At 34.7% G+C, this 22,534-nt stretch overlaps 1 protein-coding gene and 1 long non-coding RNA gene across 2 annotated transcripts; both read left to right on the top strand.

The window, feature by feature from the left end:
- The first annotated feature begins 8,126 nt into the window (after positions 1-8,126).
- On the top strand, positions 8,127-9,146 carry LOC110372966 (uncharacterized). The gene is made up of 2 exons (XM_021330021.3): positions 8,127-8,266; positions 8,660-9,146. Exons 1-2 carry the CDS (start codon positions 8,240-8,242, stop codon positions 9,053-9,055), a joined length of 423 nt encoding a protein of 140 aa, XP_021185696.3. The 5' UTR covers positions 8,127-8,239; the 3' UTR covers positions 9,056-9,146.
- Positions 9,147-20,412: 11,266 nt separating this feature from the next.
- LOC126055948 (uncharacterized) lies at positions 20,413-21,702 on the top strand. Its single transcript, XR_007511729.2, has 2 exons — positions 20,413-21,163; positions 21,519-21,702. It is a non-coding gene; the product is annotated as an uncharacterized LOC126055948 (long non-coding RNA).
- The last annotated feature ends 832 nt before the right edge of the window (positions 21,703-22,534 follow it).

Below are 22,534 nucleotides of genomic sequence, written 5' to 3'. Positions count from 1 at the left end.
GCCGACATATTGTTAGCGGTAAGTCCAAGCGAATTGGCCGCATTGGATGGTCTAGAAAGTTCCAAAGCTATATGGGATAAACTCAAGTCGATGTACCAATCGAGTGGTCCGGCTAGAAAAGCATCGCTGTTGAAGAGACTGGTATTGACCCGTATGCAGGAAGACGATGATTTGAAGAAACACATCGCAGATTTTTTTGATGCAGTCAAGAAATTGAAAGAAATCGGATTGATAGTGATAGATGAATTACTAGCTATATTATTGCTGTATAGTCTACCCGATTCATTCGCCATGTTCAGAACAGCAATGGAATCACGAGATGATTTACCGTCTACAGAAACCCTAAAGGTTAAAATTATTGAAGACTATGAGGCTCATAAATCAAAGACTACGACTGATGAGGGAGCTATGTTCGTAAAACGCATCAACAAAAATTATAGACGTTTCAATGTGAAGAACAATGAACAAACAACCCACACTCATAGTCAGAGAAATAATATTGTATCAAGTGTAGATTGTCATCGTTGCGGGCGTCGTGGACACCTCGCAAAAGACTGCAGAACCAAAACCAAGTTTATAAAACATAGACAGAGTGCACAGAATATAGAAAATAGAGGAGAGGACAGAGAATCAACAACATTATTGACCGAAGAGGCTTTATTGGGAAGAAAAAATAATGCTATTTGGTGCATTGACAGTGGATGCACGGCTCATATGTGTAATGAAAGAAAATTCATACAAGATTTTACAGAAGTAAATTCAGAGCTAAACTTAGCAAATAGCGAAAGAACTCAAATTACAGGTACCGGAAAGGTTAAGCTCTCCGTGGATACTGGCAGTGAAGAACGAAAAATAAATATTGAAAAAGTATTTTATGTTCCTGATTTAAGAACGAACTTAATGTCAGTTGCCATCATGACAGATCATGGTTTTGAAGTTCGGTTTAGAAAAAATGACGCAATTGTCGTTGACGAAAATAACAAAATTCATATGCGTGCAGATAGAATAGGAAATCTGTATCATGTTCGGATGAGTGATAATTATGTGTGTAATATTGAAACCGTGAATAATTCAATGGACATGTGGCATCAAAGGCTCGGGCACCTAAATGAACGAGACCTTAAAAGTATGGTAAACAATGGGTTAGTACATGGAATAACATTTAAGGATGGCGAAAAGTTATCTCAATGTGAGGTTTGTATTAGCGAGAAGCAACTTGCACACCTTTTCCTAAGAAAAGAGAAAGCAGCACCACTACTAGAAATAGTTCATAGTGATGTTTGTGGCCCTATGAATCATAAATCATACAGCGGTAAAAGATATTTTGTCACATTTATTGACGATAAGTCGAGATGGTGCGAAGTTTATTTCATTGCGAATAAGAGTGATGTACTTAGCGTGTTTAAAATTTATAAAGCCTATGCTGAGAACTTAACAGGGAAGAAAATAAAAAACCTTCAGTCCGACAATGGTAGGGAGTATGTGAATAATGAATTTAATGACTATTTACAGAATGCTGGCATAAGGAGAAGGTTGACGGCACCATATACACCTCAACAGAATGGTGTAGCCGAAAGAAAGAATAGGACATTGGTTGAAATGGCACGGTGCATGATGCGACAAGCTGAGAGCCCTCCCACATTTTGGGCTGAAGCTATAAATACCGCCAATTACATAAGAAATAGATGCCCAACCACAGCCTTAAATGGTGAGATACCGTTTACACTATGGAAAGGCAAGAAACCTACGGTAATATACATGCACGTGTTCGGTTCGAAGGTATATTATAAAGAAAAGGGAAAACCTAAAGGAAAGTTTGACTCACGTTCGAAGCTAGGAATATTTGTGGGCTATGACATACAGTCCAAAGCATATAGGATACATGATCCTACAACCAAGAAAATTATTATAACTAGAGATGTGAAATTCATGAATGAGACAGCATTCAGACATGAATACAAAGAAATCCTTGACGAAGAAGAAGGTATTGATGAAGAAGAAGTGCAAATAGAATTGAATACGAACAATAAAAGGAAAAATGATGCTACTCCAGGAAGTTCATATGATAAAAGTGATGAATCTGAAGAAGATGACGATAAAAGTCCACCACGTTCGGTGAAGTCTACTATATCATGGGAACACTTAATAGAACCTAAAAGAGGAAGAGGAAGACCTCGCATGATACGTACTGGTCAAGCGGGTAGACCACGGAAAGAATATCATACAGTAGAGGAGACGGATAAGGAATCAGATGAATGGTTGAGTGCTGGAATAGCAACAGTAGAACAAGTAACGTGGAAAGATATACAAAAAGGTAGTGATGTGCATTTGTGGAGATCTGCCATGGAAAACGAATATTTGTCCCAAATCAAAAATAAAACCTGGGAAATTGTAAAAAGACCGAAACAACGCAAGGTAATCGGTAGCAGATTTGTTTTTACCACCAAGAATACTGGAAAGAAGGTGCGCCTCGTCGCAAAAGGATGCTCACAACGGCCAGGGGAGGATTTCCACGAGATTTCTTCGCCCGTTGTGAGATCCTCATCAATAAGAATTATAGCTGCTTTGGCAGCTGAAATGGGTTTGAAAATCCATCAAATGGATGTAGTCACAGCATACCTAAACGGTTACCTAGATGAGGAGATATATATGGAGATTCCAGAAGAGTTAAGCAACACTCTAAAGAGAATTATTGCCAAAGAAGAGATTGGTTCACAGAAGAATATAGTAACAGACACAGATATACTACAGACGGCTAAACGTTGGTATGAAATGATTCGTGAATGTGAGGATAGTGTGTGTTTGCTAAAGAAATCTTTGTATGGCTTGCGACAGTCTGGTTTACAATGGTATAAAAGGTTATCGGGATTTTTTATTGATATTGGTTTTGAATCTTTGCCACAAGAACCTTGTCTATTTGTTGCACGTAAGGGTGAACGAATAATGATAATTGGTATATATGTCGATGATATGATTTTAGCAACTAACGATAATGCATGGATGGAACATGTAAAGAAGCAGTTAGGAAGTGAATTTGAGATGAAAGATATGGGTAAGATATCTAGTTGTTTAGGTATTGAGTTTAGCCGTGATGATGAAGGTAGAGTGTATTTAAATCAAAAATCTTATATTGATAAAGTGTTAGAACGCTTTGGTATGAGTGAGTGTAAAGCTGCAATTACGCCTATAGATGTGAATGTGAGATTGGAGAAGCCTGAGTGTATTAATAATGATGTTATGAGAGATTATCCTTATCAGAATTTGATAGGAGCTTTAATGCATTTAGCAGTGTCAACGAGGCCAGACGTTGCATACGCTGTTAATTATTTAAGTCAATTTAATACAAACTATGATATTGCGCATTGGAAGGCTGCTAAGCGTGTATTGAGATATTTGAAAGGTACGTCAAATTATGGACTTGTTTATGAAAGAACAGGCTTGCCTCTGTTTGGTGTAGTAGATGCAGACTGGGCAGGAAACACAGTTGATCGTAGGTCTTATTCAGGTTTTGCATTTATCCTTGCAGGCGCTCCAGTTAGCTGGGAAGCGAGGAAGCAACGAACTATTGCTTTGTCTAGTACCGAAGCAGAATATTTGGCTATATCAGAATGCACGAAAGAAGCCATGTATTTGCGTGAGATACTAAATAGAATTGGCGTGCAGTGTGAGTGTGTGACACTTTTTAACGATAATCAGGGTGCGATCAAACTTGCTCAAAGCAAGAACTTTCATCCTCGCACTAAGCACATTGATGTGCGGCATCATTTCATTCGGGATAAATGTGAACAAGGTGTGATTGAACTAAGATATATGAGTACTGATAAAATGCCTGCTGATGTGTTGACCAAAGGTTTGAATGGATCAAAGCATCTTGAATGTGTACGTAATTTAGGTATGTTTGCTGATGATTGAATTTAATTATAAAATTGTATATTATATTAGCACTGCTCACGACTTCGAGGGGAGGTGTTACGAAATGCGAAGGACGCGAGCAGCGCCATCTTTTGGTTGGATTATGTAAACGTTCTCTGTGAGGTTATCTAGCATGACGGACGTTTTGTCATTGTGTAAATTGTGTTGTGTGCTCTCTCAAGAATAAAATAAAATAATCCCAATAGCTGTTTTCTTTGGCCATACCCTTCACTCACGACCACGGGAACTTATTCATACCTGCATGAATACAGAAAATAAATGAAGTGAATTAATTCTTCTAAACTAGGACAAGACAAAACTATTCTGAGACACATTGAGATCTTACTTCAAGCTACAAAGTTTATTGTTAAAAATAAACACAAAACTAAAGGCAGTGTTCACAATTTTTGCGATTAAATTCCTAACAATACTGTAGTAGAACATAAAATTTTATTACATAGCAACTTTGCACAAAACAACAAACTATTGTGAGCTTTAGAACAATATTATTCCAATAAAATTATATTGGAAGCTCGTTTCAGAAAAACTATCTAGATACACTGATATTAGTTTTTCTTTATATATACTTACTGTATAAAATATATAAAGCTGAGGGGTCTGTTTGTTTGAATCGACTAATCTCAGGAATTGGAGGTCTTCTTTTTAACGACGTCAAAAATCGTAATATGACCCCTCCCGCTGTGGGTTAGCAGCGGTGAGGGAGTGTCAGACTCTTACTGACGAAAAACCGTCGTGTTCCGTCGTAGGCCTTTTATGTACCAGGGCCGCGGTAACTCTTTCGAACAATCCCGCAGCTCCGGAGTAATTGGAGGCCTGATTTGAAATTAATATTACAAATATACTCTAGACATAGTTCAAAAATATTATTTGTAATTTACATACTTATAATTTTCTTTGTTTAAAATTAGGCTTAGTTCTAATAAATTCGATTTTTCACACAGGTAGTTATCTTAATCACATAAGATGCATTTCTGTATGTTATCATGTGTTAGACATATAATTATCGTCACCGCTAATTAGGCTTCAAATTGATTGTCCTATTAGTGACATAACAATAAGTATCTTAATTAGTCATTGCCATATTAAGCATTAATATTGTAGATTGATTAACTGATTGTCTTTAATTAATAATTAGGTGTTGATTGTGTTAAATCATTTGTATATTATGGTTATAGTGTAAACGTTGCATCCACATGCTCTTGTTAAAGAAGTTTGTAAGGATATATATTTGCAAATCTTTCACGTAAAACTACTGAATGGATTTTGATGAAACTTTTTTGTTTGCATTATTTTGGTGTTGCTTATACCTACTTAAAAATAACATAGTGTATGTATAGAATGTATAAAGGCTAATTTTATTTATGTGTGAGAAGTTCTCCGGGTCATGGATTAATCTGTGTATATTGGCTAGTTTTGTATACAGTGAAATCATTATTAAAGTTTTCTATAGAATTTGAGCTAGTATATAGACCCAAAAATATGTTAGGAACAGTTAATTTAATGTCTTCAGCAACATTGAACAGAATCTAGGTCTAACCCTAACTGAATAGGTTAGACCGCAATTAGCTAAAGACCTTTAGTAAATTTTGTCGGTTTAGCGGCTTTATATAGTAGTGCCTAGATAGACTGAAATTATTATAACCTTAGACTTTGCTGATATAAACTTTATTCCAGTACCTAATTTACGACTGAATTTGAAAGATGACCTTTTGAAGCAGAGTAGAGATAATGACCTAAAATAACATTGAACGTTACAAAAATATATTATTTTTAGAAATATCTTGGCCACTATAATTGCAAAGCCACTGTAAACGGACTTGATTAATATATGTAAAACCTTCTCCAGTAATAAGAGTATGCTGAAAACTACATCAAAATTGGTCAGCTAAATGAGAGATAATCGCGCACAAACATTAATACGTACTAGTCAAACCGAGAACCTCTTTTTTTCAAGTCGTTTAAAACAGGCGATGATGACATCAGAGAAAATAACTATGTTTGTACCTTGAAGATGTTTTTATCCGGATGCGGGAGAAGAAATTCCATCAATATATTTATACATACAAAACTACATCAAACTAATATTGTATTACACAGTGTAATAATGCATAGAACAAGACGTTCAATAATTCGGCATGCTTCCCGGACAGTCTACACGTGAATATTACATCACCTGCGACATTTCACTACTGCATGTTGAATCAGCAGCTTGAGTTGCAGTCTGTTCGTGTCTAGCCTACATTCATCTTTATGTATTGTTATAAATATGACAGACTAGCGTGTGCCATTAAGTTTACTCGTATCCCGGGGAACTTGTGGAACCCAGACAAACTATTACCTATGTTACTTGGAGATAGTGTAGCTTTTCAAAACTGAGATATTTTTTTGAAGAAGGTATATTTAATAGACAAGGAGTAGCTTCCTTCAAGGATAGCACACTCATAGAAAGTTTTACTTGGTAACTATGTATTACAAATACCCGCAAAAAAGTGACCTATAGCTTTCCTTGAGAAGGGGACTATTAAAAATACTGATAAAACTTTTAAGTCGCTCCGGAAATTCTTGAGGTTAGCGCGTTCAAACAAACCGTTCAGCTTTATAATGTTATATGATTAGTAGGTATACATTCTGTTAATAATCTCGGGGATAGACCATTCTGCACCTCATGCTTAGTACCATAATAATACAATCTATCATTCAGACTTTTACTAAAATATATTACCCTCTACCAATTTGTAAGAGAAGATGGCAATATAAATTATCGCTGTCACAACCCTTTTTGCAACCTTGGCTTAGTGGAATAAAGTTATAAAACATATTGTTATTAAGTATATCACTAAGGGTGCGTCCTGTATGGGCGAATCAATGCGAACGCGTAGCGAAGCGATCCGAAGCGAAATCAAATATGGCCGCTGCGCTACGTCACGTCACGAAAGATATCCTTTTAAATCGAAAAACCAATATGCCTATATTATGAGTCTACACATTAAAGGTTTTTTTTTTTAAACAAAAATAGACTGTTTGCACCTCTCAAATCGAACAATCAAAATGCCTTTATTGTTAGGCTACATTAAAGGTATTTTTATTATTTTTAAAACAAATGATTTTTTTTGTTGCTTCCTTCTCGCGCCGTGCTTTTTGACGCTTCCATCCCGAAGGCTCACATAGGACGCACCGTTAAGCCACATACTCTAAAGTACAAAAATATGAAGCTGTCATCTATATACCTATTTACCCTTGTTATTCATACCTTTCTGAGTGCTTTTAGCTTGCTTAAATAAATCACGGTGCTTCACCAAAGTGCGTTCGTGCTCAAATGCGGTCATATCTCTTAATACAACTATGTTATGGATATTTTGCCCCACGAAGTTTCTAAATGGCTGTTCTCCATACTTGTTAGAGGAATAAACAAGGAATTTAACGTAAAAGGGGAAAACGCCTTTTTTGTTTTGTACCAAAATATGCGTATGTTTTTGTTGTGTGATACACATAGTGCTTGAATGGTAAATGTTAATTCAATTTAAAAAAATTGGAATTGTACGTACGTTTAAATTTTTTTCTATTTTCTCAGAAAAATCTGAAAAACATAAATACTTCATGTTCAAAATGAACATGGTGAAAATGGAACATTGTTTCGTCTATGTCATAAACGATTTGACAGATAATGTCATCTGTCAAATTATATCTGTATTTTTTTGTTTCTTTAAAAAACAATTTTGATGATAACAAATTAAATTAAATGTAAGTGCAATTGGAATATTAGAAATACTAAGCATTTGATATAAAAACCAGTTTTTCCCCCTAAATCTACATTTAAATGCATTGTTGTTTTAATTTGCTTATATATCTCATAATGATTATGTAGGGTTGGGACTTTTAGTATAAGTCATCGAGTTAAATTGTATCAAACTACATATATTTCATGTTTTATCATTTTGAAAAAAATATTTCAGTTATAAAGTTATACAAAATAATAAACTAAAATGTTAACTTACGTTTCTTATGGTATCGGAGTGGATCTGAAACAAAAGAATACCTAATATTAATGTAATAACCAAAATAACACAAAAAATTAAACCAAAACAATCTTTAACAATACCTACTTTATTAGTATTTAAAATTACCGAAAAAGAAAATTACGCAACCATACCCATTTGAATTAAAGAATAAGAAAAAAACTAGACTTAATTTTCGAGTATTTTATCAGTTAGTGTAGCCTAAAAATAGTTGTCCTTCAGTATAAAATAAAAGTTTTTAGTCAGTCCCGCACAGTCATTTATCGACAGCCATTTTGTCTAATTCAAAAATGGGAGTTGTTAGCATTCTTCTTTTGGTAAGTATTTCTTAGTATTATAAACTCTTTTATCCCAATTGAAAAACCCTTTTCCTAGATTTTTCCCTATGTTGGGATCGGCTTCCAGTCTAACTGGATGCAGCTGACTACCAATGTTTTACACGTATCGACTTCCTCTGATCTTCTCAAAAAGCTACGTATGTGTGTACCCCATACTCCTTGGTAAGACTGGTTGTCAGACTCTGACTTCTAACTACCCTTATCGACTATTAAAGATGTTCAAATGACAGCCGGATCTATTAATATCTATAAAAATTATCTGTTATACGGCAGATTTCAAAAATCTTACATTAAATAGACTAGACTGTTGTCGTCATCCTAAATTAATATATCTTTAAAAATAACATATCAAATCGTATATTTTTCTTACAGTTAACATCAATGATTGTAGCCCTCATACATATAGAGGTTGATGCTAAACCCGTAGAAATAACTTCTGCGCAAAAAGCAGTTGCACAATCATACTTAGATATCAAGACTGGAGATGGACATAAGTCTAAAGAAGGAAGTGGATATGGAGATAAGTCTAAAGAAGGATCAACCTGGTCCAGTACTGCAGCAATTGCATGGTGGCCAACTTCCACTGCATCTGGGGCAGATTCTAAATCCTCATGGTCTGAAAATGATTCTTCGTCTTGGTGGCCAAATACTTCGTCAGTTAGTGAAGTGACTGAAGCAACGAGTCATAATTCTTCGTGGTCTTCCGGCGGTGGTGGATCTAGTTCTTCGTGTGGTCACCAGTCTTCAGAAGAAAGTGAAGAAGAATAGAATGCGAACTACTGAAGTGATGTTCACGTTATATGTTTTTGAAAATTGAGACATGTTGGAAAAATAAAAATAAATATGCCAGTAAATTGAAGTTATGTTTTTTTTTTCATTTATATTTAGGGTGGATCATGTCACGTACCCATATACATAGAATAACTATCTTACTCTTCAATAGGTATTAGTCGAGTCATTTTCGTATGTTCATCGGAATCTGAAAGCTACCTTTTTTTAATTTATCTAGAGTTTGACTAAATTTATATTTATAAACTTGTATCTTGACATTCTAAAAACCTAGTATCTTGGGGATTAAAGACCCATAAATATGTAGATTTAAAAAAAGTTCCTTTTGTTGAATTTGAATCAAACTTGATTCTTTAAGGTTAGGTAAAATGAAAAACACATTGCACACTAACACATGCCGATTTTTAGTTTTAGTATGTAGTAAATTTTTTGTGTGATCAATGATCATGAACACTTATTTTACAAAGGTGTTGCGAATATCCAGGTAAATAAATGAAAATCACGATATCAATATAATTATTTTTATTTACTTATTGACAAAAAAATCTACTATTTATTTTTATATCCTGGACAAAGTATGAATACACTTAGCAGAGTAGTGTGCGGTTTTCCCACGTCCAGTGCGCGCAGTCCGGATGAGTTACCCTGGCAGGCCGAGATGGCTGGTCAGGCTCAGCGTTCTCATCTGTGTAAAACCCAATAATAGGTTATGTTAGGACACCTTTTCACACACGGTCGGTTAGCCCCATGGTATGTTATTCATTAACATCTGTTTTGGGTGTAAAACTGTTAAACTACATAATACATATTATAACATCCCAGACCACGGCCAGCAAGCATGATCAGCAGCAGCGCTACCGACTGTTGAGCACATACGATGTCTCGGGTTCGATTCCCGGGACGGGCCGAAATCACTTTGTGGGTTTTCGAAACTTCCACAGAGTAGCCCGGAGCCTGGACATTGGTGATTGATAAACCCGTGCAGCAATGAGTACTTTTTCGGTCCTGCTCCTGATCTCTCTCCAGTCGTGTCGGATTGCCGTCCCATCGGGCTAAGGGAGTGAAGAAATAGAGAGTGCACCTGTGTCTGCGCAAATGTTTTTGCACTTTAATATGTCCTGCGCTGTTGGCTGATTTCCTCATATGAGAAGCCGTCGCGCCGTAGCCGATAATCAGCTAGGAGGACATTATCATGAGCTCAAACAAACTATCGGCCGATTAAAAGTTTGTAGTGGACTCTTAAAGCTAGTTTTGTTACCTTCTACATCAGAATCAAATGCAGGTTCGAATTCTTCCGAACCCGAGTCGCTTGTCTCACTCGATTGACTTCTCACAATCGATGCACTCGGCTTGGCATCGACTGTCATGTATATCACTGCTACCAAGCATAGCATTGGCTGAAAGAGGCATTTTACAATAATTATGTCAATGATAAATCATATTTAGGTACTCCAAAAATTGTAACAGTTAATTTAGGGCCTGACTAGCTCGTTAGTAAAAAATGCATATTGCTGAAAACGTTTTAACGTTTATCTTGCTGCAGCTCTCAATCAAGCAATGATTATTACTCAATTGACAAAATTAAGAGTATAGCGATCCAAACTAGCAAAGGCAGTTTAGGATATTGTTTAGAAAAAAACAAAAAGGTCATAAGTAACATTGAAAAAACCCGCAATTGATTTCATCCATACATCACTGTAGTTATTTATTTGTTAAGACCTAAATAATTTATAATGTTGAAATGTAAACTTACCAAAAGTAATTCAATGAAACGACCCATGGTTAACTATTTGATGAAGTAATTGCTCTCTTATGGATGTGAAGACTGACTGTGAAAAAGAGTCGAAAGTCTCTTGTTTTATAGTCGAAAAATATAGGTTATTTTACCTACTGTTATTTTTAATTATTTCACAAAATTTAACTAGAATAAACTTAACCTACAAAGATTAGAACCGTTTTTAAAAGTCTATTACTTATATCAATTTCAACGGAAAATGAGTTTGTTTGTTAAGGTTTTTCGACTAAACGAATATGTAAAGGATTGGACTTATATTTATTTGGACGTTTTGGGGAAACTGAGCCCTAAATATTTTTCAGGGTCTTCAAGATTTTTCCTCAAGATACGATGAAACTTCTACAAGAATTATAGAAAAAAAAAACTGTTTGGAAATTAGCAAACAATCAAAATTTGATTTTATTTCTGTAATTGATTTTATTTTTATATAAAAACTTTATATAAATATGACATAAAGATGACACTTTGTAAAGCATGTGAAACAGCGGTAAACAGCTTGTTTAACTTTTAACGAAATGTGACTTTTACAATCTTAGTGAATAATTAAGTATGTAATGACGTCTTTGCAGGTTAAACCAGTTCTATTGTTTATCGTTTTTCTATATGTCGCTAACAGTTGTCATGATGTGAGCTCACTTGAGGCAGTCCCATGGTAAGAAAGCTGACACGAATTTTGTTTTTACAAGAATTAGTCCTGGTCTAATTTAATTCATAATTTCCAAAGCTTTTCTTTTTCTTTTCTTCCTTCAATTTTCGGTAGTTAAAATTATTGATGTTCTGTGTGTTTCTTCTAAAAAGTATAAATAATATAAGTATATAAGTGCTTTAAAAGCAGCGACTGTCTAACTTCCACAACCCAGTTACCTTGGCAACCCCTAGGTAAGACTGGTGACACAATTATTTAAATAAAAATAAATCTCTTAATAAACAATCTATTCCCAGCAATCTTCGCAGCCCATCAATAAATCAATTCTACCAATAGCCGTTACAAAATAAACGGTTTCGCTCATAAATCCAATAAATTCGATTACCTTCGAGATTTGAAAAATTAACTTATAACAGATTGAAGACGTTATTTATTTACGGTTTAGAAATGGAATTTTCTTTGGGAATTCGCAAATTTTCCCCTCGGAAATTAAATGTTGTGTTGAACGCTCGTAGAATTGGACTTGTGAAGCCTGCGTAGATTACTTTTTCGTGTTGTTATCCAAAGTAAATAAAGAACTGAATTCGTACAAAATCTCGTTTTTTTTACGTAGGCATATAATTTGTGAGAACCATGATGGTTCTATGAAGGTTTCTAAAGCATTTCATAGGGAGACAGTAAATGATTCCCATACTTAAGTAAACTTACATTAACTGTGCATTATTCAATAATTTTGTGTCAACCACTTCTTCAATGAATAAAGTAAATAGCAAACATGACTTTAGTCGTCTACTTTCCAATTTCATACTATTTTCGTACCAAAACACTTTTCTATGAATTAATGCTTAGAAACGTAATGCATACCATACCTACATCTCTCCATAATTGTACAGTCGATAAGTTTATTTTCAGTCTTCACCAACAAAATCTAAAACGATCTCCATAAACAAGAATGAATGCAAAATACCCAAATAAACAATTGTCAATTTTTATTCATCACATTGTTAGGCTAAACAAAAAATGATTAATCGTTTATACCGGCGGCTAAGTAACGCTAAGTATAAGGAAATTGTCTATTCGGGCCAAACGAGGCTGTTAAAGTAAACGACGTTGGAAATAGGGATGGGAAAATGCTGTCTGCAAGTTCTTTTGTCGATATTTTATTTATCGAAATGTAAATTTGCAATAATTTAGAATAAAGGATTTCGTCAGAATGTGAGTTTTAATAATTAATTTGTTTTGCTCTTGTGGTTATAAGTTTTTAGATTTCACTAAAGTATACAAGTGTTATCAGTTTTTAAATCAAAAGGATTTTCGGTATCGTGACATGAACTACGTAAGTGTGAATTACTGTTTTGAGTGTAAATCGATACTTTAATGTATATCTGACTGCAAAAGTAAGAAAATATCGATAGCAAAATTGTTGAAGATAACAGTTTGCTACTTGTCTAACTTTCACAAAAGTAATATTACTAAAAGACTTTTGCAGCTCGAGTTTCTACTATAAAGTAGGAAAACAAGGTAGGTAGTAGTAGTAATATTAATGGCGATTGGTAAAGGTGCCTTTCCTTTGACTATCAAAATGGGAAATAAAAAGGATGCTAATTAAATTAGTATATTTTTTTACTTAACCATTCTTTAAAAAGATTATAGTTCGGCCGTTCAGAGAATGCGTTCCTGACACCTATCAGTTAGTCAGGACTAGTGATGGGCACAACATAACACTGAGTTCGTTACCGTTCCCCCAAAATAAACCGCCGCATTATTTTAAGATTATTTTCGTTTTAAATTGGCGGAATCATTTAAAATTTATATTTTAGTTATTTAAGTGGAAACCAAAAAAAGGTAATATTCATATAATAAAATCGTTTTATTTATTCTTTGTTACAAAGTTACAATCTGTATTTCTATGCAATAAAGTAAGTACATTGAATTGAATGTGCGTACAGAATGTTAATCAGACTCCGATTCGCTTGAGGAGGTGGTGTCTTCATCATCATCTTCGCCTACGTGTATATTACGTGTATATTAGGTATTATCAATAACAGAATCAATCCTGATATCTCGGTCAAAATCTTCCAAAATCAGGTTTTTAGAGCTCTACCTCACTGGGACGCCATGGCGACGTCGCCAGCGGCACAGGTCTGGCTACTTCTGGCATCCAAATGTCGCCAAGTCGAGTGGCCATGGCGTCTCGACAGTCAATTGTTTACGTCGTCGCTCAAGAAATTGCAAGCTGACTGGCGACCACATTGGCGACTGTGTGAGGGAGGTGCGCTTTATCGTGTACATTATAGTGGCTACTGTGGCCACGTCGCCAAGTTGCCACGGTAGCCAGAAGCCACATAGGGAACTGTAGCTCGTGGCCACGCCTTCAATTTGGCGACGTTACCAAACCGTCGCCAAGTGAGTTAGGTTCCATACATTTCAATACTAACTGCTTGGATACGTAGCCGGCGACGTCGCCATTGGCGTCCTAATGAGGCAGGGCACTTAGTCTTAGCGCACGAAACGACAACAAATGACTATTTAGCGTCACAAAATGACGGCCCATGATGCCATTTGGGGTTACCATTTTCAACCTAAAAATAAAAATGCTACTTTCTTTCGCGCGTTCAGTTTGATCATAGTTTTATTTTTATATTTCATAAAAGTTATCCTATAGTCCATTATTTTCAAATTCTTAAAAAGAAAAACAAAACGTATTATTTTATATTATAAGTATAACTGTATAAGAACCATCAACCAGAACAGATTACGATACTTGCCTGTTATTTTTAGCACAGCACTACAAATATAAAGCGCTGACATAACCTTGTAATAGCGCAGTATAGATTTAGAAAAATATTGTTTACCAAGTTATTTGACACTCAATTTGGCACAAAATTACAACATTCATTGATTATTATTGATATAATAATGTTGTTTTAATGCTCAACAATTGTTAAAACGATAAACAACCAGCAAAAATATTTTTATCGTACTGCAACGCCATTATAAAGTTACGTCGTCAGTTCAATCGCGATGTGTCAGAAACGCATTCTCTGAGCGGCCGAACTATATAATAAATGGAATTCAAATTATCTCTTTAATAATCTCCATACCTAGATTATATTATTAAAGAGAATTGTTTCCCCTATGTTTCTAACGGCCTTATGTGTTACTTCGATGAAAATTAATAATAAACTATTTATCGAAGAAAAATATAAAAAATCGATAGTCGATAAAAAGAGCACCTACCCACCCTTATCCCTAAGATTGTGAGGCATGCCATGATTTAGATATTCCGTCAGCTATTTCCGGAATTATTTCGGTCGTCGCAAGTCTGCTTGTTATTATTAGCCTCTGTTGCTATTATGACAAAGATAAGGGTTCCGTCCAAGTAAATATGGCGATGGCGACACTGCATTCTAAAGCTGTAAATTATAAGGACCTTTAGATCGATAAAAAATAATTTTTGTAACCGAGCTTTTGTCATATTTTACTTCCTGTCCTTCTGGATACTGCCAATTCACGAATTATTAACAGAAAAAGGCCAGACTCGGAGAAAGAAACCGTTAGTGCGATAATTCAAATTGCAATGACATCTGAATATGAAGATTTATTTCATTGGTTAATATCCTTCCGAAAAAGTTAAATTTTAGCATAATTATACTGACATACCTTTTGTATTTCTATTTTATTTGTAAATTGTTCTTAAGGTTTAAAGCATTAATTTTTCCTATATATCTACTTCTAATCACCCGAAAATGCGAACATACCTATCATACAGGGGTGGGTGGTCGAACATTATTATTTAAAATCGCATTCCACCCTATATGGGGCTCATCTTTAAACGAAAACGTGCAGCGAGCGAATGTTTATTTAAGAAAATTGGAAGAAGGGCTTAGTGTATGGTGGTAATAGGAAATTATTTGTGTTGATAAGTCACGGCTTCTGCTTTGGCTGTTACTATACCTATGTATTTACTTTCAAATACTTGCATATATGACTTTTTAAAACAGTAGAAAAGGATTAAGAGTTTTTAGTAATTGAAGAGTTACCGCATCTAGGTGACGCGTTTTATATAATGACGAGCGACTTACTGAAATATTGTCTGCTGATACTTTGCTGCAAAAGAAAATGCCTAAAAATGTATAGTGCTCACAAATTATGCAATAAGCTATTTGAAGCAACATCAAGTCTATTCCTTATAAGCATCAAACGCAGACGCTACCAATGACTTAAATCTCGTCACCATTTTTAGCTCACAACTATTTTAAAACCATTTATCCCCTTAATAGAATTCTTTAGTAGGGGCGACGGAATTGATTCGACATAGTAATGCCCTCGACAGACTCTCCATCACGCTCGCAGCCATCTTCGCATAATTTCCTCGGATGTATCTCAAATAAATAACATCAGAATCAACTTTCGCTTCGAGAAATCTTGGGCGATGTAAAAATTAACTCGTTTTCGGAGGCGCGCCGTGAAATTATTTTTATTTCGGCTGAAATGAGGGCGTTTAGACACGTTTTATCTTGACGGGTTAGGAAAGGTCAGCTGTCTGTTTGGTGAGCTTTTCGTTAGTATTTAATGAAAGTGGAAAATGGTTTAAAAATAATTTGAAAATCTTTTACGTAAATACTTTTTTGACGTCTATTTTTACTTCTTTCACAAGCTTTCTTTAGATTAAGGTATTTTAGTCAGTTTTATAATTTACCTACGATTTAAAAAGTCACAAGATTTGCTGGTTACTGGTAGATATTTCCACCTTTTGAAAAGAAAATGTAAAAAGTATAAAGAAACTTTGTCTTTAAATCTTCATCTTTCTTCGATCAGGACCATTCTCATATTGCACAATAAATATAATATATATGTTTTCACATGACTGGATTAATTCGGAAATTTATAACACCCGCCATTATTCAAAGCAGGGACGTGATAAATCGAGAAAAATTCCAACAATAGAATTCTCATCTGTCAAACTGGTTTGTTACAAAAGGATTATTGGCGAGCGTTGGTAAAAGTTCTTTAACTGTATTACGTGTGATAGCAATTTGAAATGTCATTTCATAGCGATTGCCTTTGGCGTAACGCAAATACCTAGCCCGGAGTAGACGATACATAATTTTGGCACAGTGGGTTTACAGGAATGCTTAAATTGAACATGTTTTTATTTCATTGTTAATTTTCTATATTTAAAAGGCATCTGCCTTTTCTATAATCAAACCGACTGTGTGAAGCTATTGCACAATATTAGGTATGTGGTTATTTAGATTAAAGTTTATAAAAAAAATTTATCATAAAAGAGGTATTTAAATTATAACTCACAGGCGTAATAAATTCTCATGATTAAAAAAAATATCTCATATAGAAGAGAGAATCCCTTATAAAGATAATTCACGACTTCACGTAATAGCATTAGCGTCCCTAAATCAACTGATTGCTATCAAAGCACGTAATAACAATGATTTTCTACTGGCACTCGGCTTACTGCAAAACTGTCAACTGGCGACGACACAAAATCCTTGCTGGGGAATTTTTCCCAACTTTTCGATTCTTTTGAAATACGTTTTTTTTTTGTACTTTTTTGATACCTCAACAACATTTCGAACGCCTTAACTTAAGCGTTGGAAGTTCAGGCGAGGAAATCGAAGCCAGGATAATCTGAAGGTGTTTTTTTTTTAATCTTTTTTTTGTTGATGGTTGTTGAAAGTTGTTTTGATCAGGATAAGGGTGAATATTTTTTATAGAAATGTCCTTTGTTTAGATGTTTGATAATGAACTGTTTTTAAAGATGAAATGAAATAAAGTTTTCATTTCGAAACAAGGCCACGTCAACCTAAAACTCTTTTGACTTTGCGAAAAAAACTTAAATCTACTTTCGTACAGTTTGTTAATAAGTAGTTTATTTCACGCAGTAATTTTTTAACTTTTAGATTTCCCATAATAAAAGCTCAGTATACCAAACAAAATAACTTTATTTGTTTTCCGTTAATAGTACTGAAAGTTAATATACCAGCATGCATTTTCGATAATTCAAGAGGTGCTATTGCTTTCAGTTATTAGTTATATTGCTATTGAGTTGAGTACGGGAATATTTTAAAATATGAATAAGCCAAATATTTGTTTTTCGTCGGTTTCACATGTGATTAAAAATCTGTATTTGTAATTGTAATAACTTAACGCAGTTACTTTTCATCATTTCATCGCAAATGTTTTATCGCATTTTTGACACTTACTTATCTGTTTTTTTTTTTTTGCAATACTTTGCTGTGATACTATAAAACAAACTTCAAACACTAAACAAAGTCCTACAAACAAACAAACAAACAAGACACATCTTAACAGTGCAAACGCTAAACAGTCAAATAGACCCCCTGCGAACGGATGTTCTCGTCATTTCCGTTCTGAAAATACACGGACGCAAATACCAGCGGTAATGAACTCTCAAGTTTTATTGTACTTAACGAAGAGATGAACGAATGCGTTTCCGTAGTCAATTGAAGTGTGATGGTTATTTTAACTGGGATATAAATAACTGCTGGAGTTATACAGGGTTACTGGTAAGTAGACCGCATCCTTTCAGGAGGTGATAGTATAGGTCAATACGGACAAATTTGACCCTGGGATACACTGGGCAAAAGTTAACCCGTTTCAAGATAATCGAATTTTAAGATCTTTTCTTTACAAGTCGTCTAGGTACACGTATACATTTTTATTACTAGTTAAAAGTCTCGTTTTTGCGGATTGTTGTGTGTTTTGTGGCTTTTTGGATAGCTAGATAAATGTAGATGTTTTTTAAGTATTCTGCACAAAAAAATGAAGAGTAATATTTTTGAGAAAATATCTACTAAAAAAGTAATTGCTGTTCGCTATAATTTCCTCTGTGATTTGTACAGTTTTATGGTTTGTTATTATGAAATGATTCATCTTCTATCCAAAAACACACAAAAATCCACAAAAACGAGAGTTTTGACTAATAATGAAAATTTATACGTGTACCTAGACGACTGATCTTGAAATTCGATTTTCTTGAAACGGGTTAACTTTTGCCCAGTATATCCCAGGGTCAAATTTGTCCGTATTGACCTATACTATCACCTCCTGAAAGGATGCGGTCTACTTACCAGTAACCCTGTATATGAATGTATTTTTGTGGATCAATTTGTGCAACGATGAGTAAGTGGGCATAAATAATGTATTAAAAATGTTTAGTAAATAAATATTGCAATACGTTCACACATATTGGGTTAGCCGGTAGCCCCATGGTAAACTATTTATTAGCTTGTGTTATAAGTGCTAACACAACTGAAAAACTACGTAAAGCTTACACGATGGTCACCATCCCGGACTGTCGAACTAATGGTCCCGGGTTCGATTCCCAGTACGAACAACATTTGTGAGATGAGTATGGATGTTGACTGTGGTGTGGGTATTATAATATGTATCTATTAATAAATATGTATAGTTATATGTTATTATCGGTTGTGTTAGCACCCATAACACAAGCTAATAAATAGCTTATTATGAGCCTAACCAACTGTGCGTAAATGGTGTCCCGATATCGCATAAAAAAAAAGTAGGTCAGAAACGAGATTCAATATGTTTGAAAATAAAAAAACTTCTTATTTTTTTTTCACAAAATATCTAAGTTGATAAAGCCTGTAGTTAGTAGAGGAAGCCGGCGCGCGCGCTTCCGCCGCGGCTTCCGTGCCGTCACTCCGGCTGCTTGATGCGCTCCAATAAGCTTTACACCGAAGTGTAATTTGACAAACATGAAAAAATTGATAAACCTGGTCGATTTTTTTCCAGTATTATATCTGAAGAATATCTCCCCCCTGCTCTGCTTGCTGAATTTATATTTGTATTATTTTTGTAACACTCTGCATAATTCAATGCACCTACACTCATATTTATACACATTAAGTATCATGTATCTTGAAAAAGGCTCATGAAAAAGGCTCATGTTCATTATGCTTCTTTCTAGAGTGCCTCTCGGATTGGCGAAGGTTGGCAGTCAGCTCCTTGGACGTTTCATATTCATAGTGAATGATTGCTTTAATCAGTCGTTGTTATTATTCGGTACAATGAGTTCCCGCGCCACTCTTCATGTAACCTACAGCTGGGTACTCACTTAGCAGTGTAGCACGTAACGTATCAGATACGGTATCAAGTGAGTACGTAGGCACGAGCCCGCTGCGAGCCGCTCGCGCGTGGAGCGCTGTAAGCTCGCAGTGACCCGCCGAGTGGTGGTTTCGCTGCGAACACAAAGGCGGCTCGCAGTGTTTTCGTGAGGACCGTGGACGAGCCGTACCCACTTGCAGGTTGATACCGTATCTGATACATTACGTGCTACACTTCTAAGTGAGTACCCAGCTTATCGATGAATGTCATCGTCACTATGACGCTATTATTAACTAACTAATTAACTGGTAAGCACTTTTCGCGTGCTTTACTACGACCAATCGGGAGGGAATGATCAATGAAAATGTTCCTTCTTTAAAGGTCATTGGCTTTCGTACGATATGACCATAGCTATGCATATCACAAGTTATCAGTCATAAAAGTAAAATTGGAAAATATAAAAGAAAACAGCAGCACTTTCATGACTGAATTTAAAACATCTGTCAAAAATGTAATAAAAATAAAATTTATTATATTGTGTTACATACCGGTGTGATAGAAGGCCCATTTCGTATCCCGCCGGTAAGCAAACAGTTTAGTTCCGTCGACGCCTAAAAATGTACAGCCAGGCAAATTTCGACCTTACGATCTTAAAAATAAAGGTGCCAAAACATTTATTTAAAGTTTAACACCGTGAATTATAAATTTGTATTTGTGAACGTAAATTTTGATTTGTGCTATACATAAATCCGTGTCGCCTAGTGGCTTTGAATTTCAGAGAAAAGGAGAATGGCAGATTTCGTACCGCATATTTTTGTCGTTGTTCAGTTATAGAATTTGTACCAATTATTAAGGCAACTAAGTCATTTATTTCCATGTTAGTGTAGTATTTTTAGAACTCCGGATTAATTAATTATACCAATTAAAAGATTCAAGTAATTAAACGTAATATAATCTTAAACTAAACGCAACTAAACGTAGTTCTGTTTTTAGAAGTTGCCATTTGTAAAATATCACGAGGCTCGAAATGAAAAATAATTATTTAAACATAGAAATAACAGTAAATATAATTAACCAATTACATATTATACCTTAAAATGAATAATTATTGCATACTATCTTAATAATTAACAATTTAAATAGATAAATTATTTTCACCATCAATGTTTTTATTTTGTATTGGCAATTATTTTATTGACAGGTAACGGATATCTTTCAGAGTCTAGTCTCTGTCTGTCAGTGTCTGTTCAGTTCTTTGCTGTTGTTTTGGATTGTGGTTTGTTACTGCATCTGAGCAATTTAAGCAAATTATCTGGTCATTTTTACGTTGAGTCAAGCAAGTGCACCTCCGTACTCTATCTGTTGATAGTACTTTCGCGAAAGGACGCTTTATTACTTGTGTTGTACGTGCTTTAAAATGACGAGTTTGCAATGCATCAATTGCAACGTTCGCTAGTCGCGAATACGAAGGCACGCTTTATCCGATGAGAGTGAAGATATCGTCAATACTATTCGGCTGTGGACATATCCTAGAGATGTAAGTAGTTTTCAAATAACATTTTGCGTACGAGTGTGCCAGTTACGATGTGAGAACTTTTACGTGTTAAAAAGTAGACTCACCATATAAACTACACGATTTCATACTAAAATAATATGAATGTACCTAAAACTAATCTTAACATTATTTGAAAAAATAACAAACATTGTTGTGGTTGTAAAAATATTTACAGTTTGTCCTGTAAACGATCATTGTTGTGTTTGTACATTAACAAACATATAAGTGATCTCTTACATGTATTGTTTACTTGCCTTACTTGGTTTGTGTAACACTGTTAAAATAGTTATTTAAAGCAATGTTGAATCATACTCAAAATCACTTAAATATTTTCCAGATAACATCATCAGATTCTGCTGACCATGTTTGCCGCACGGAACAAATATTTGAATGATCTGCAAGTAGTTGTTCTGGGTCTGGGTATTTCTGCACATGAGTTTCTATGTTGATGAAATAATACTAAGAATAGATTAAATAATTATAAGAACAATTAAATAGATGTGTATTCCTACAAAAACAAAGTTGTTTTATTATACCACACTCGAAACCCGAGAACTTGACCATTATCAAACTGTTGCAGTCCGCTGCTGGACAGGTATCTCCTAAATGCACTCTACTGAGTGGGTACGATCCTTATCTATCTATCTATTTACCTAATTGTACGTACCTACCTAAAACACACCCAAGATTAAGAGACAAGCTAGGTAGAACATTTATTTTATCATTACCATAACAATGTTTATGTACCTAGCTAAAACAACTTATATGGGTACACTGTAGTACATAACCTTAAAAAACAAAACTGGTTATACCTTTTACTTCCCAAGTTCTAAAAATCTAAGAATTTACAAAGGGCTTGCCTATCATATTACCCACCAATTATAACCCATAACAATGTTTATGTACCTAGCTAAAACAACTTATATGGGTATACTGTGGAACATAACCTTAAAAAAACAAAACTGGTTATAACTTTTACTTCCCAAGTTCTAAAAATCTAAGAATTTACAAAGGGCTTGTCTATCATATTACCCATCAATTAAAACAAAAAATATCCCAAAACACGAAATTTTATTAGCGGTACGAAAGTCCCATACAAGCCTGCCATTCGCCATTACTATTGTACCGCGATGAGAGTGAGATGTGAGAATGGAAATTGTAGTTATTAATATATGACATTTGTGGGTCAATGTATGTTTGGGTGTTTGAGAACTGATCAATGAAATGTGTTTGATTTATTTCTGGGTGGTTTTCTATTTCCTTGTAATATTGGTTTCAATTTGTTTGTGAGAGTTAGGAAGTTGCGAACTTTCATGGTGTGTGCTCACACGATATCGTAATAATAAATATGAA

Source organism: Helicoverpa armigera, chromosome 7, assembly GCF_030705265.1.
Source record: "Helicoverpa armigera isolate CAAS_96S chromosome 7, ASM3070526v1, whole genome shotgun sequence".
In the NCBI taxonomy this organism is placed as follows: Eukaryota; Metazoa; Arthropoda; class Insecta; order Lepidoptera; family Noctuidae; genus Helicoverpa; species Helicoverpa armigera.
This window is presented reverse-complemented; position numbering and strand designations above follow the sequence as displayed.